Below are 13,666 nucleotides of genomic sequence, written 5' to 3' on the forward strand. Positions count from 1 at the left end.
GTTAATGGCACTAGAACCCCCAAAAGCGAGGAGAAATATGTAGAAGCTCACTATGTGATGGTCGTGGAAAACTCTAAAGTCATGCTCATTCTTCAATATGGCATTGGTAAACAAGAAGTTAACCAGATCTCTGAATGTACCTCGACCAAGGAAATTTGGGACACCTTAAGCCTTACTTATGAGGGAACGTCACAAGTTAAAAAATATCGCGTTGATTTTCTTAGGCAACAATATGAGATGTTCAACATGACAAGAGATGAGTCTATCAATAGTCTCTCTTCACGATTTTCTAGTATTGTCAGTAACCTTAAGAGTTTAAGAGGAAACTTTGAATCCAAGGACTTAGTCCGAAAAATACTTAGCTTATCTGAAAATGGCAACCTAAAGTCATGGCTATTGAGGAGGCCAAAGACTTATCCATTCTCACCCTTAATGAACTAATGATTTCACTCATGGCTCATGAGCTAACCCTCATGAAGCGCTCTAAGGGAAAGGGTTCGCTCGCAAATCAACCTTAAGTGATAAGGAAAATGATGGAGATGTCGAGTTTGCAATGCTCACTAAAAATATTATGGGAATGGTGAGTGGTCATAACCCTAGAAGGTTCAACACCAATACTACCAAGAAACGTTATCCTATAAAAACATCATTGGTTTCTTCATATGTGATGACAAGGTCACCAAATCAAAGAATGCCTAAAGTAAAATGGCATCAAATATAAGGAAAAACGAGTCTTTTCCAAAAAAGAATATAAAAATAAAGTGATGTTGGCTATATGGGTTATGTCCGATTCTGAAGAGAACGAGGTCCTTGAGTAAGAATTATACGCCAAATTACGCCTTTATACTCGTCTCAATAATGATGTTCCAAGGCATTACTGAGGTAGAACCGCAATTGGTATTTAGACAAAGGATGTTCTCAGCACATGACTAGAAATAAAAGCCAATTCCTCTTACTAGAAGCCTACAGTGGTGGCACCATGACGTTTGGCGACAACAAACGAGGTGAAATTGTTGGTATCGGAAAAGTTGGTAAGTCAAAGTCGCTATGTATCGACAAAGTGTTGTTTTACAAAAGGTTAAAGCACAATCTCTTAAGCACTTCACAATTATGTGATCGAGGTGACATTGTTGAATTTTATACTTAGTAAATGTAGAATTCTTGATGGTAAAATCAGGGAACATATTCTTGAAGAAAAACGTGTTAAAGATGTTTACATGACCATAACTCCAAAGATATATTTTTCACAATCTTTGTTTAATCCTTAAATTTTTGTGCTGATAAAATAGGACGCGTGAAAATGTGCATCGTTTTTTGGTACGAATGAAAGGTTAGACCCCGGAAATTAATTATTCGTTATTACACGGGGAATAGCAACCTCAAATACGTCCTCCCGAAAGATGGGACGTAGCTCATTTAAAGGAATATCTAAGTAAATAGGGATAGTGTTAGCATTCACTCCTTGATTAGCTAGAAAGTCTACAGTTCTGTTTGCCTCTCGATACGATGCTCCAGTTTAACCATCCAGGAATCATCTCGAATTAATTCTTGGCAGCTTTTAACGATGAATTTCGGATTGTTACTCAGCAGCTGGTCCTCCTTGATAATATTGACACAAGGAGAATTATCCATATGTATAATAAGTCTTCGTATCCCAAGTGTTCTTGCCCGTTTCAAACCAGTAAGAAGAGCTAGAAGCCCGACTTTCATGGACGTACATGACCCACAGGAAAAATAGAATGCATTAATAAAATTACATGTTTCATCTCAGAAGATTCCACCACCTCCAACTGGACCCGGATTACCTTTAGAAGCCCCATCTGTATTTAGAAGAACCCAACTATGAGGCGGGGGCAGCCATCTAACAAAAATTTCCACATTTGAGGGTCGTGGTTGCGGTATAAAAATATCGAATCTATCAAACGCCTTCTTACTCGATTCGAATCGAAGAAATAAAAAAGCTCGGGGTTCAATAGGATTCTCATTAGCGCACCTAAATACCACATTGTTTCGCCATTTCCATATCCACCAACAAGTGATAGCGAATAGCATCGGCCAATCCGTCTCGTTAGTAATTACATCATTACTAGCACTCTTTGATAACCAAGCAACAAAAGGAGAGTTATAAAACGATATATTGGAGGAATCAATACCAACCAATTCCAAATTTGTTTCGAAACAGGGCACGAGCGAAGATGTTCTATGGTTTCTTCAGCTCTTTCACAACGCGGGCAATGAGGATCATCACCCATATTTCTTTATCACCCGATTTACATTTACCATGAGCCTACCATGGGCAGCTAACCAAAGTAACATTCGAATTCGCTGCTGAACTGGAAGGCGCCAAATCGTCCTCCACACAAGGGACTCGGGTTCTGTAGATGGGTCATTCCCTCGAAGAAAACCGAGAGTTGACTTGAGGATAAATTTTCCAGAAGACGTTAGCGAGTCTTCCAAATCCGGGTCAATTATTAATGAAATGGATGCTTTTTTTTTGGAGAATTTCTTGTGGTACAAAATTAGAGAAAATATGAAAATGTGCATCGTGGGATGCCGTTTACAGGATAAAATATATCCATTTCTTATAATATAAGCTTTCCCTTATGAGCAAGCCTATATACATCTGTTTATATCAATGGTGTATGCATCAAACAGCATGAATTGTTTGTTCATCTACACTTTCTTCTCCATCTGAATCTGGATCTCCTGATGAATCATTGATGGGTTCTATTACCATTGCAAGAATAGTATCATCCGTAGGTTCATCATCAAGAGAAATTATCAAGCAAATTATACTGTCAAGGAAAAATGGATGATAACACAGTTGAAAATGGATTTACAGTAACGTGGAAATTTCCTTGTGGACATCAAAGAATCGCTGATTTTTCCAGTTTCTAGAGCCAAATACACACTCCCTACACATTTACCTTTTTCTATTCGATTTTTGTGTAGAAATTTACAGTACATAACCAATTCTTCAACAAAAAAATTACAACAAAAAAAAGAAAAAAAGAAAAACAGGCAGCTCGTGAATTGTCCCATACTCCTTTTGAAGGAGGCCTTCATTTCTTTTCAACAAACAATAAAGAATATAGTCAGCATCGAAGTTAGCGTGTCTATTTTGTGCTTTTAAAGATATTCCAATCTCTACGACGAAAAAAGCCATCCATAATATTGCCTGTAGAGTTTTTCACGACGGTCAATGTAGCTTTTGTACCGTCACCCGGGTCTAGACCCGACGACTTGACAGCCCTAACATGTTTATCATCAGCAGAATCGTTTTCACTGCATGATTCTTGTGAAGATTTTCTGTCATATGGAGATTCAGAAGAAGAGCCATTGGTATTGGGGGTGAAGGTCAGAGATTCAACATCATTAGCACTTGTGGCTAAGCGGGAAGTTGAATCGGTCTTTGATGATTCACACCTATTTTCATCAGCAAAAATATCAGATTTATGATTTTGTTGGCTATGATCGGGAGTGTTTGCGTCAGCATGAGATGGTGACTCTTCTGGCGGTTGAGGCAATTGCACGTCCTTTAAGGACTCCATTATGGCTTCCATGACCATCTGCAGATACAGATAAGATCATTAAGAAACAAGTGAAACCAGACATGATTTTTTTTTCTCCACGGGAAATAACATCACAAATACGTTTAGCTTGCACGAGAGGTCTTACATGTTACACCAACTGATCAACCATATGTTTTAAATAAGGAATATAATATATAATCTGGGTTGGTGCATGAGAGACCGTCTCCTACAAGACACTGACAAAAAAGAGCATGTGCACATAAACATTAATAAGTAGTTGGCGCACCCTTTCTTCGTCCTCAAAATCACGAGGAAAGTCAGTTGATGAGTCAAGAGAATATTCGATGTAGTGATTATCATCAATGGATATAGGAACATGAGGACCATAGGGCTGACCGTTGGCCAGCTCAAAGTTGATCATTCTGGAACTTGATGAAGGAGATTCATTTCTGACAGCCTCAACCTCGGCCTGTGGCAGATCATTGTGTTAGCTTAATGCAATTAGATTCCAAAATTTCAATATCATAATGCATTACAAATGAGAAATGACCATTTCAGATTTGAACAAAACCAGAGTTTTGCAATAAGATAACAATGTTTACGAGGACCGTGGATGTGAGAATCTTTGCAGGAACAACTGGTGGTGACGTAAGAAATAAAGTGACTGAAGGGAAGGAAAAGAAAAATGGGGCAGAGTTAGCCTATATTTTATTGAGCGAGTAAGCTACCTTTTATAATCTATTATGCATTTCTTCCTTTCATATTACTCTCATCCCTCCCTCCCTCCAAATGTGCCGTTTCACACAGAGCCTCAGATTTCCAGTTGACCCCACCAAATATTATTTATTAACGATCGGTGAAGTTGTGAGAAAAAATTACTCCCACTGTTTCAGTCAATAAGCCACATCTGCCTCCTTGTGCCTTTTTTGTGAGGAGGATTTTGAACAATTGGGCTTAGTAACTGAAATGGAGGCAGTAACTACAATTATATATCCCTTAAAAGTCAGAAACCATATACCTTTTCTTCGAGTAGTTCATCTCCCTCGGTGACAGTAGCTGGAACCTGATAAATTGATAATCGAGCCATACATCAACAATTCAACATAACATACATTTACCACATAAAAAAAAGTATGTTAAAATTCAGCTGTGTTTCATATCATCACACATATTTTCCACTCTATATGAGAACATGAAAGCCTATGACTAATTCAATTAGTATGGAGAGCGCAGATGTTTCCTTCAGCTACTATTAGAATTTATACGCAAGGCCTGTCAAGTGTCAATCGTCACTCACCTCCATACGGCTCATAGGCCGTTTGGAACGAAGTTGCTCTATAGCATCCCCGGAGCCACTTGCGGTAGGAACTGTAGAAAACATAAGCGATAAACAGTGAGCGTCAGAAATTTTGATAAATATGTGGATCAGAAGATTAGCATTCAAACACATGCAAGGAAGAAAATACAAAATCACGCCTTTAAATGCACCTGAAGATTTCCTTCCCATATAACCTAGTCCATGCAATGCATTCCAAGTGGCCTAAAGATGCAGTAAAAAGAAATTTATTTGCTTGTCATCATACCATAGATTAATAAATACAAAACTGTTGTCTACCTTGTCAATGTACTCCTGCACTGGGTCATATAAGCTTACAGGAGCTTCGTCCTGTGGGGGTTGCAAAACATTGTTGAAAAAAATGCTTATGGAATCAAAGTAGAATTGAGGCCTTGGAGAGTTATGGTCGCCCTCAAATTTGATGATATTTTTGTCTCCCTGTCAGTCATCATCATTTAAGAATATAGGAGTGACATTCAAAGACCATTTTTAGCACAAAGCAAAGATGACAATAAATAGGTCACAGTAGTAGTCAGCACTAGAGCTGGCAAAATTGACCGTCCGAATGACCCGATCCGAATAACCTGACCTGACACCCAAACTGAGAACCTGAGATTGACTTGTAACCCAAATTGACCCGATCAATAAGACCCAACCTGAATGTTAATTGTTGCACAGTCCATTATCCTTAAATTGCTTGATAATAACATACCCAAAAATAACCCGAACCCGAATTCTGCAAACCCGAAAATAACCCAACCCCAACTGACCTACCCTCACCCGACCCGGTTGACTCATTTGCAAGGTATTGTCAGCACATATTGTGCGACAACTGAGATCTGAACTTAATTGGATGAAACCTCTTGATAGGACTTCACTTAGACTACCACACACAGCATTGTTCCAAACTTCCGATATCTTTGCGCCTCTATGGGCAAGTGAAATTTGTCCTTTTTTGAAAATTCAAATTGATTCGCTCCATATGCACAGTGATAACAATGACCCACAATAACACTCCAATATGAGTGCTGACCCTATTCTTTTCTCAAATATTTTCTCTGTAAAAACTTTGGTCCAAAAGCAAATGTTGTGTATTACAAGTGAATGAAGTTTGGATTTTCAAACTGGCACTGAACCACACTACGTATACATGAAGTTTCCAGCTCAGTCAACCAATGCTCAAGAACTTAAGCTAATAATTAGACTATTAAAGCACGTACTAAGACAATTAAATAGAACTAAACCTTACAACTTATGATGCATTCAAATTAGTAAATAATACATATTAGTGTATCTCGAGAAAGGGATGGAGGGATAACAAAGACGACCGAGGACTCACCATGTACACATCAATTATACGTTCAGAATGGTGAGGCTGTATAAAATCATCATCAATCGCATGGCCAAATAATACAGGTACGAAGCTATACTTTGCCACCTGCACTCATGAAAAGATGAGAAGAAGCAATTATAGAAACTCGTCTAAAAATTATGAACACGAAAATTAAGAACAAATGACAACATATTTTGCAACAAGCGGGCATCACAAATGAAAATTTGTATATTTCTATCACAAGGCATAGAATACTACCCCACAAAAGAGCGAAAAAGTACAAATTACTGCTAGATGGGAAGTAATATACAGGAACTGAAATTAGGCATTAAAAGAAATGGCGTCACTAAGCCACAAGCATGCATCCAGATTATTAAAACAAATAACAACAAACCCCAATGCATCAACGGCTTCAGCAAATTGTGAGTAAGAGGATCCGATGTAAAAACCTTACCCTACGCTAACAACACAAAGACGGTAACGACTTAATTAACTTTATTTCATCATGAATCAAAACCAAATAATAATGATTCTATGGCTCCATTGAAAATTTGTAGATACAATGATCTAAATTCTGAACCACCTTCTTCCATGATAATTTTTATTAATTTTTAGATACAGTAAGTCCAAAATCAATTTAATTTTGAAACAGTTTCGAGATATAAGACACTGACAAGAGGCATGTAACTTTAGCAGGGAGACAAAAAATACACACATAAACATGACTTGGTAAACAATTGGTCCATAGCGTTCAACCACTGCAAAGTCCACTAGCATATAATTCAGAAATGAAAGGGAAGGACATATAACCTTGATGGTGTTCAGGTCCATTATGTCAAATTTTGCCTTCTTCAAGATTGCTCTTCTCATGTATTGAATGGCAAACTTGATCTACAATAGAGTATAATGTTAGTTCTTACCATCTCATTACTATCAAAACTCTAAGACCATCAAAACTCATAATTAAAAGTAAATAAACAAAGCATTCGACAAGAGAGATATTTATGGCTCAAGTATAAAACAAGATTACAAAGGTTCAAAATACCCAAAAAAAGGTAATAAAAACGAAACAGTACACAAAAATAGAGATGAGCTCTTGCATATAAACATACGAAAGACACTCAAAGATATTGGTAAATAGAAGTCTTTTTTTTTTTCAATACTAATGAAGTGGTGACTTCTACTAGCTAGGACTATAAGCACTTGCTTACCATAAACTTACGAGTTTGGGCTTTACAGGTATCTGAAATACTATAGGTATAGATTTGCTCTAGCATATACATATAAGAAAGCCATTCATAGATCTTTTTGTATTTAATTGTCACTATATGAGATGAGCTTAGACACTTTAATTTTGGCAAATAGATATTTGTTCAATAAGTGGTGACTTCTTATAACCAGGACGATGAGATGTTACTTACTGTAAACTTGGGAATTCGCACTTTATAGGTATCAACAAGCTCCATCATCAAATCAACCAAGTCCGAGAAGGGACTGTCGAGCACCATACCAGCAATCGATGGATCCTCAGCTCCATACATTAAGCTACAGGAGCGACAGATAATAGACAAATTTAAAAGAGAAAAAATAGAAAAATAAAATAAAATAGTGAAGTATTTTGACTACAAAAGATCACGGCAAACTAGCACAAGCTTCCCAACACCGCCAAGAATTAGCGAATAAAATACCAAAAGGAACTATATGAGATGCAAAAGAAACCTGGTAACTGCACCCATAGAACGGCCCCACAGGCCAATCGTAGATATATTCCCGTCAGATCTTAGATGCTCCACAACCGCCTTCAGATCATCCTTCTGCGAAAATTAAAGGAAGATATATCACTCCAACCTACAATGACAATGGTGCGTGCGTATACCCACACACAGACGCGCACATAAAAACGGAAAAAATTGCTAGGAAGGAGAGAGTTGATTGGTTAAAAAGTGCAGGAATGAAACAGCCAATAAATCATGAATGAATCAAGGTTTACAGATGTCGTAGACGAACAAACCACGATGGTGTATAAATTAAAGGTCAGAAACTTCTATTTATTGTAGAAATAAATAAGTCCCATGAAGCATGCATAACTCACCTCATTCCACCCTAGAGTAACATGCTCTCCTCCAGAGAGTCCAGAACCCGAAAAATCCAAGGTAAAAACTGATATATTCAACGGCAGCAATATAATTGCAGCTTCACTGGCATCTGCCCTACATCCACTGGCATACCAATTGATATGAGCAGGTTGCTAGCAAAGTTGATTACTCAATAAATAAAAAATGCAACTTAGACGAATATAAGAAGTTGCATTTGTATTCTACAAAGCCACAAGGTATGGGAAGATGAAGACACACAGCCTCACCACAAAAGGCATATACTGATGCAAAAAAAAGGGCATATATACATAAGATTACACGGAGAAATTGGATGGCAGGCGGAACAAGTAGCTTTGCTAAATACATACAAGATTACAATCTTTACATAACTGATCCATAAATTAAGTGATGGGACTTCCACAACATATTTGTGCACCATACAAGATTTCATATGCCGCCATCCGACATTAGCCTCTCTAAATAATATAGGGTAAGCAGGCGTATATTTGACACCCCCTAACTCACCATATCTAAAAGCCCTTAGACAATGGGATGACGACATTGTTATAAAAGATTACCCATGAAAACTTTGAGATCTGCACTAAGTAGATGGAAACACGTTTAGCCCTTTCACATTCTCAATCCAAGTACCTTTCTAATTGGGCTACCTTTTCGGATGTCATATACTTGAAAAATTACTATAGACTTGTGTTCTAATGTTTGTTGCTTCAGGAATGAATTTAAGAAAAGAAGGGCATTGCGCAACGTCTCCACCCTGCTTCTACCCAGGCTCTTATAGCATGAGTAAAGCCCATCAATAATCTGGGGGGCAGAAAGAATCAAAACGTAGGAGAGAGAGAGAGAGAGAGAGAGAGAGAGAGAGAGCAAAATGAGCTCCAAATTCATAGTTGTGACAACACATGATATATGATCCAGGTAAATGCGCGACAGGCACACCAAAATACTTGGCTCTTGATAGTTTACCCATAAATATTGAATATACGATAAAGAAAACACATCTACCATTCCAAACCTTCGCCTAGAGTTATATATGAATAAGCAAAGAAGGTCCATTTTTTCAGTGACGTTGCGTAATAAGTTAACAATGACTGGACAAGAATACAAACAAAAGCACATCTCCACAAGAAGTCCATTTAAGTCAGTCCACAAAAAAAATTACACTACATAGAATTTCCAAGTAAGGAAAAAAAAAAAAAAAAAAAAAAAAAAAAAAAAAAAAAAAAAGTTTAATGATATGCATTGAAACTTCCTGCCAATCAGTTACTTAGACAAAAGAATCAGATCATTGAAAGAGAACTCTTGATTCGCATAAAACAAATGTTAACTAACCTGTTACCGTGGCAGTATATTACACAAGGTAAGGCCTTCCCATCAGGATTCGCAAGAGTTATATAGTGACTACATTGTAGGACATCCCCTCGGCTATTCTTAATCTGAAAGGTAGATAAACACTACTTTAGCCTGGCTCGAAATTTAAAAAGCAGCCATTACTAAACATATGCAGTGAACATTGAGGTATAAAGTAAAGACACTGTTTAAAAGGGGAAGAAAACAGGACATAGAAAAAATAATGATCAACGTCCCTGAAAATCAAATGAACTCGACTTTGGTGGTAAGACATCTTGACCTTAAACAAGAATTTTTTAAAAAGGAACTCAAACAGCAATTATCAAAGAAACACGGCCAGAGTTTTAAAAGCACTGGCTCCTAGGAGCAGTGCAATTAATATATACGCGAGTATTACAAGGTGATAGATAAACGAAGTTCTTTGAATTCATTGATAGCAGCAAAGCGCCAAATGCAGGATTAACAACGTACTACACTACTACCTCAGTAAGGAACCTGAAAAAACATACTACCCCTAAAACAATTTAGTTTCTCATGTAAGAAATGTACTGGGAATTCTGCCTTCTCCATTAGCAATGGAAGTAATTTGAAAAAAAGTATGCTGTTTTGGATTTTTACAGGTCTAATTTTAACCAAAATCACAAATTACGAAATGCAGACAAATAACAGAGCTCCCACAATTTCACTAATTAACAGTGAACTAGACTTAAACAAGCACCTATCATTAATTCATATCCTACAAAGTTTACAGTCTTCAAAGAATAAATGACTAACTTATTGAAACTAATAGGTTACCTCGATGTCCTTCCTTTGGTACCATTTTCCTTTTAACAAGAATTCTTGATCCAAAAGGTCATGTTCTGGGCTATATTCTGCTCTGCAGGCCATGCAAAAGATAAATCTTTAATCAAGTCATGTTCATGCATTCATATAGACTTATAGAGGTGCAGTAAAGAGTTCTCAAAATGATTAGGCTATTTCAATATCCTTAGATCGAGTAAGTCGTTACTCTTCAGCAAAGCCTAAATCTGTGGACTGATGCAGCTATGGTAGTTATCAGAAAAGGGATGTTGCGGGCGTAAAACTGGTCACGCACTCACGCCTAATGGAGCTGTAATTGCAAAACCGTTTACTAGATGTGTTTAATCTTCACTTTGCCTTAAGATCTCCAATTTAATTGATTTTCCCTACTCAAATATTGTCTTCTCTTATGACTTCTTTTTTCACAAATGCATCCAAAAAGTGCAAATACTTATATTTCCCCATGCTCTTCAAAAAGAGCAGCGGTTTATAAAAATTAAGTCGTGGTACAGCAGTAACAGCAATATTTTCAAATATCGTTTCATACGGGCAAAAATTTGCTTTATTTCCTCAGGTGGGATATGACGAGAAATAACGTTACTACAGCCTGGAATAGGGAATCATTACATAACGTGTGTTACATAACATAACGGCAGCATTTTAAACCGTGGTTGCAGCTTTATCTGCTAATTGAAGTATTTTAATACCACGGTTAACATTTTAAATCCCTTCATTTTCCTCCAACCCAATTTGTTAACCAATGAAAGAAACTTGTCCACCTCCTCTCCCTCCATTGCCTTATCCCAAGTTGTTGATCAAACAAAGGATGTAATGGTAAGAAGATGCAAGTGACATTGGTAGTAGCAGTAGTAGTGACAGCTGAACAATCAGGACGTGGAAGACGGTTTAAACGTGTGGAAAGATCGGAGGCGTGAATATTTCTGGTGTTGGAAAATTCATATCTTTGAGTAAATCAAATACCATTTAAAGTGTTTCTAGTTATTCTCCCCTTCGCCTTCACAAAAAAGGTGAGGGATGGGATTCTTAAAACTTTTTCAACTTTCCATTCCTTCACTTCTTCTGAACCAAGCGGTCCCTGATGCTTTCTTATCAAAGTAACCATGTCTTTGTAACCTCATCTGAAAAGGTCTACACCCCACTCACCCCTCTCGTCTCTCGGCTGTCACCACACTATTCTATCATATGTGCTATTCTTGGATAACTACTCCAAATTCATGGCTAGTTTGCTTGTTTCTACCTTACTTTTGCCTTATTGCCAATCGTGCAACAGAATTAGCATAAAGAGAATTCATACTTTAAGCAAGTCAATCTAAAATTGAAAACTAGAGTCCTACAACACCGAAAATCTCATTTCCGAAATAACTGAAAATGGAATCTTGGGAGACATGAACAAGTAAGTAATTTGAATGAAAAATTGAAGATGGCATGATACCTGGGAGGTCGAATAATGAAATTGATAAGCTGCTCCATTCAATTCAATTAAAGGGCAATTGAATTAGGGGAGATGCATAGAGGTGTAACTGAAATTACATATAAAACAGTAGGAATTTAGAGACGTTTTGCAATTGAACTTGTTACAGAATAGAGAGCGATGAAATACCTGATCTTGATAAGCTGATTTTGCGATCTAATTAACTGAGTTTGTGTTCAGTTTTCTAGGGTTTTGCTGCTATTTGTCTTGCCATTTTTGGATACGGAGAGAAATTAGGAGGGAAGACCGTCGATCGTGATTAAGAGTCAGCTCTAGATTGGAGCTTTTAACACACTTCCGTACTCTTTCCGTTACTTTCCTCATTCTCAAATTGTTGTTTTAGATGACCATTTCCGTCTAAACATCGGACGGACATATTTGACAATTTTATGGTTAAATGTAACAATAGTATAGTCAGTGATGTATCTTATGATAACTTGTTTTTCAATAGTGATCACATTTGAGCAAATAGTTACAAAATCCCGTCTTATTGCTTCAAACTAAAATAGCCCGTCTGAAGCAAGACCAACTATTCCTCATTAACTTTGTCCTGTTATTATTGGATTTTATTTCTCGTATCTCAATTCTCAAATTTTATTTCATTTTCGTATCACATCTTACATTCTACGAGTTCTCGTGTCTTCCATAAATATCTTGCTCTCTTCTATTCACTTGTTTGTTTCCCTCCTTTTTTATTAGGTTAGTTCGATTTTCTTTCTGCTTTCCTTTTTCTGCATGTGGGGCTGTATTAGGGATGCTAGTGGGTCCAAGTGATAAGTAGAATTTTAGTCGCTTTTTACCCCTTATTTATACATTATTCCTACACGATTTTGCGTGCTTAATTATTTAATAAGCTCATTTATTTACTAATTTATAATAATTATTCCTCGTAGTTATATTTAAATTTAGTCGGGTTTTATATAAGATTAGTATTATTTTATTATTATATTAATTATTTTATTAATTATGATTTGTAGGTGAGACGGAATAATGAAACAGAGTCAAATAGAAAGAAAAGAAGACCAAGTCAATCAAGTTGACTTAATAATTTTGTGAAATTCACTAACCACCTGCTACATCACAATTCTCATCTCCTTCCACCATTGACGGCATCAACCACCACGACCTCAGTTGCTCCTCCTTCATCTATCCTCCCATCAACCCAATCCAACCACCTGCTCTTCCCATTTCCTTCAACTCAACCACCATGCACCAGTGCAACATCAGGTTCCTCTCATTCACACCTGCTACTTCTCCCCTGCTTCTCCTCTGAACCCAGCCTCGACAACCACCGCGCCACAGCTGCTCCAACCTCAATTCGTGTGCCAACCAGCAGATCCGTCTTCAACAACCAAGCTTCTCAATTCCCACCACCAATTCAACCCACCATCAAACCCGACACCAACCACTTCACCGTGTCTCCTCCTTGAGCCCAGTTCAGACCTGCTCTCGCTAACCACTACACCAACCACCGTCAATCCCGACTCCGTTTTCGCCCAATTTAACCTTCAATCACCTTGTCACCTGCAACTCCTTCGTGCTCCACCATCATCGCCGTTTGACACCAGCAGCGACGGGGCATCAAAACCCGCATCAATCTAATCACTAATCTCGCAAATAAGACGCTCTGAGCCGGTCCACCGGCTGCCGCCTCACCGGCTCCCAACCCGCAACAATTCTCAAAATAGCTCTCAGCCGGTCAACCGT

The 13,666-nt window shown here is 37.6% G+C and overlaps 1 protein-coding gene across 1 annotated transcript; it reads right to left on the reverse strand.

Annotated features, from left to right (window-relative positions):
* Window positions 1–2,835: 2,835 nt before the first annotated feature.
* Window positions 2,836–12,272, reverse strand: LOC141623884 (uncharacterized). Its single transcript, XM_074440045.1, has 15 exons — window positions 12,089–12,272; window positions 11,921–12,008; window positions 10,462–10,543; window positions 9,649–9,752; window positions 8,295–8,421; window positions 7,922–8,016; window positions 7,624–7,747; window positions 7,013–7,093; window positions 6,209–6,307; window positions 5,149–5,307; window positions 5,022–5,073; window positions 4,831–4,901; window positions 4,552–4,596; window positions 3,820–4,002; window positions 2,836–3,569 (listed from the first exon to the last, which is right to left on the reverse strand). Exons 2-15 carry the CDS (start codon window positions 11,956–11,958, stop codon window positions 3,117–3,119), a joined length of 1,713 nt encoding a protein of 570 aa, XP_074296146.1. The 5' UTR covers window positions 11,959–12,008; window positions 12,089–12,272; the 3' UTR covers window positions 2,836–3,116.
* Window positions 12,273–13,666: the final 1,394 nt, after the last annotated feature.

The sequence above is a fragment of the Silene latifolia genome, chromosome X (genome assembly GCF_048544455.1).
Source record: "Silene latifolia isolate original U9 population chromosome X, ASM4854445v1, whole genome shotgun sequence".
NCBI lineage: Eukaryota > Viridiplantae > Streptophyta > Magnoliopsida > Caryophyllales > Caryophyllaceae > Silene > Silene latifolia.

Coding starts and splice junctions, on each gene's coding strand:
- LOC141623884 (XM_074440045.1), bottom strand. CDS start 11,958: ATGGAGCAGCTTATCAATTTCATTATTCGACCTCCCAG. Junction 6,308..7,012: donor TGGACCTGAACACCATCAAG/GTTATATGTCCT, acceptor TCATGAGTGCAG/GTGGCAAAGTATAGCTTCGT. Junction 4,597..4,830: donor GGCCTATGAGCCGTATGGAG/GTGAGTGACGAT, acceptor TCAATTTATCAG/GTTCCAGCTACTGTCACCGA.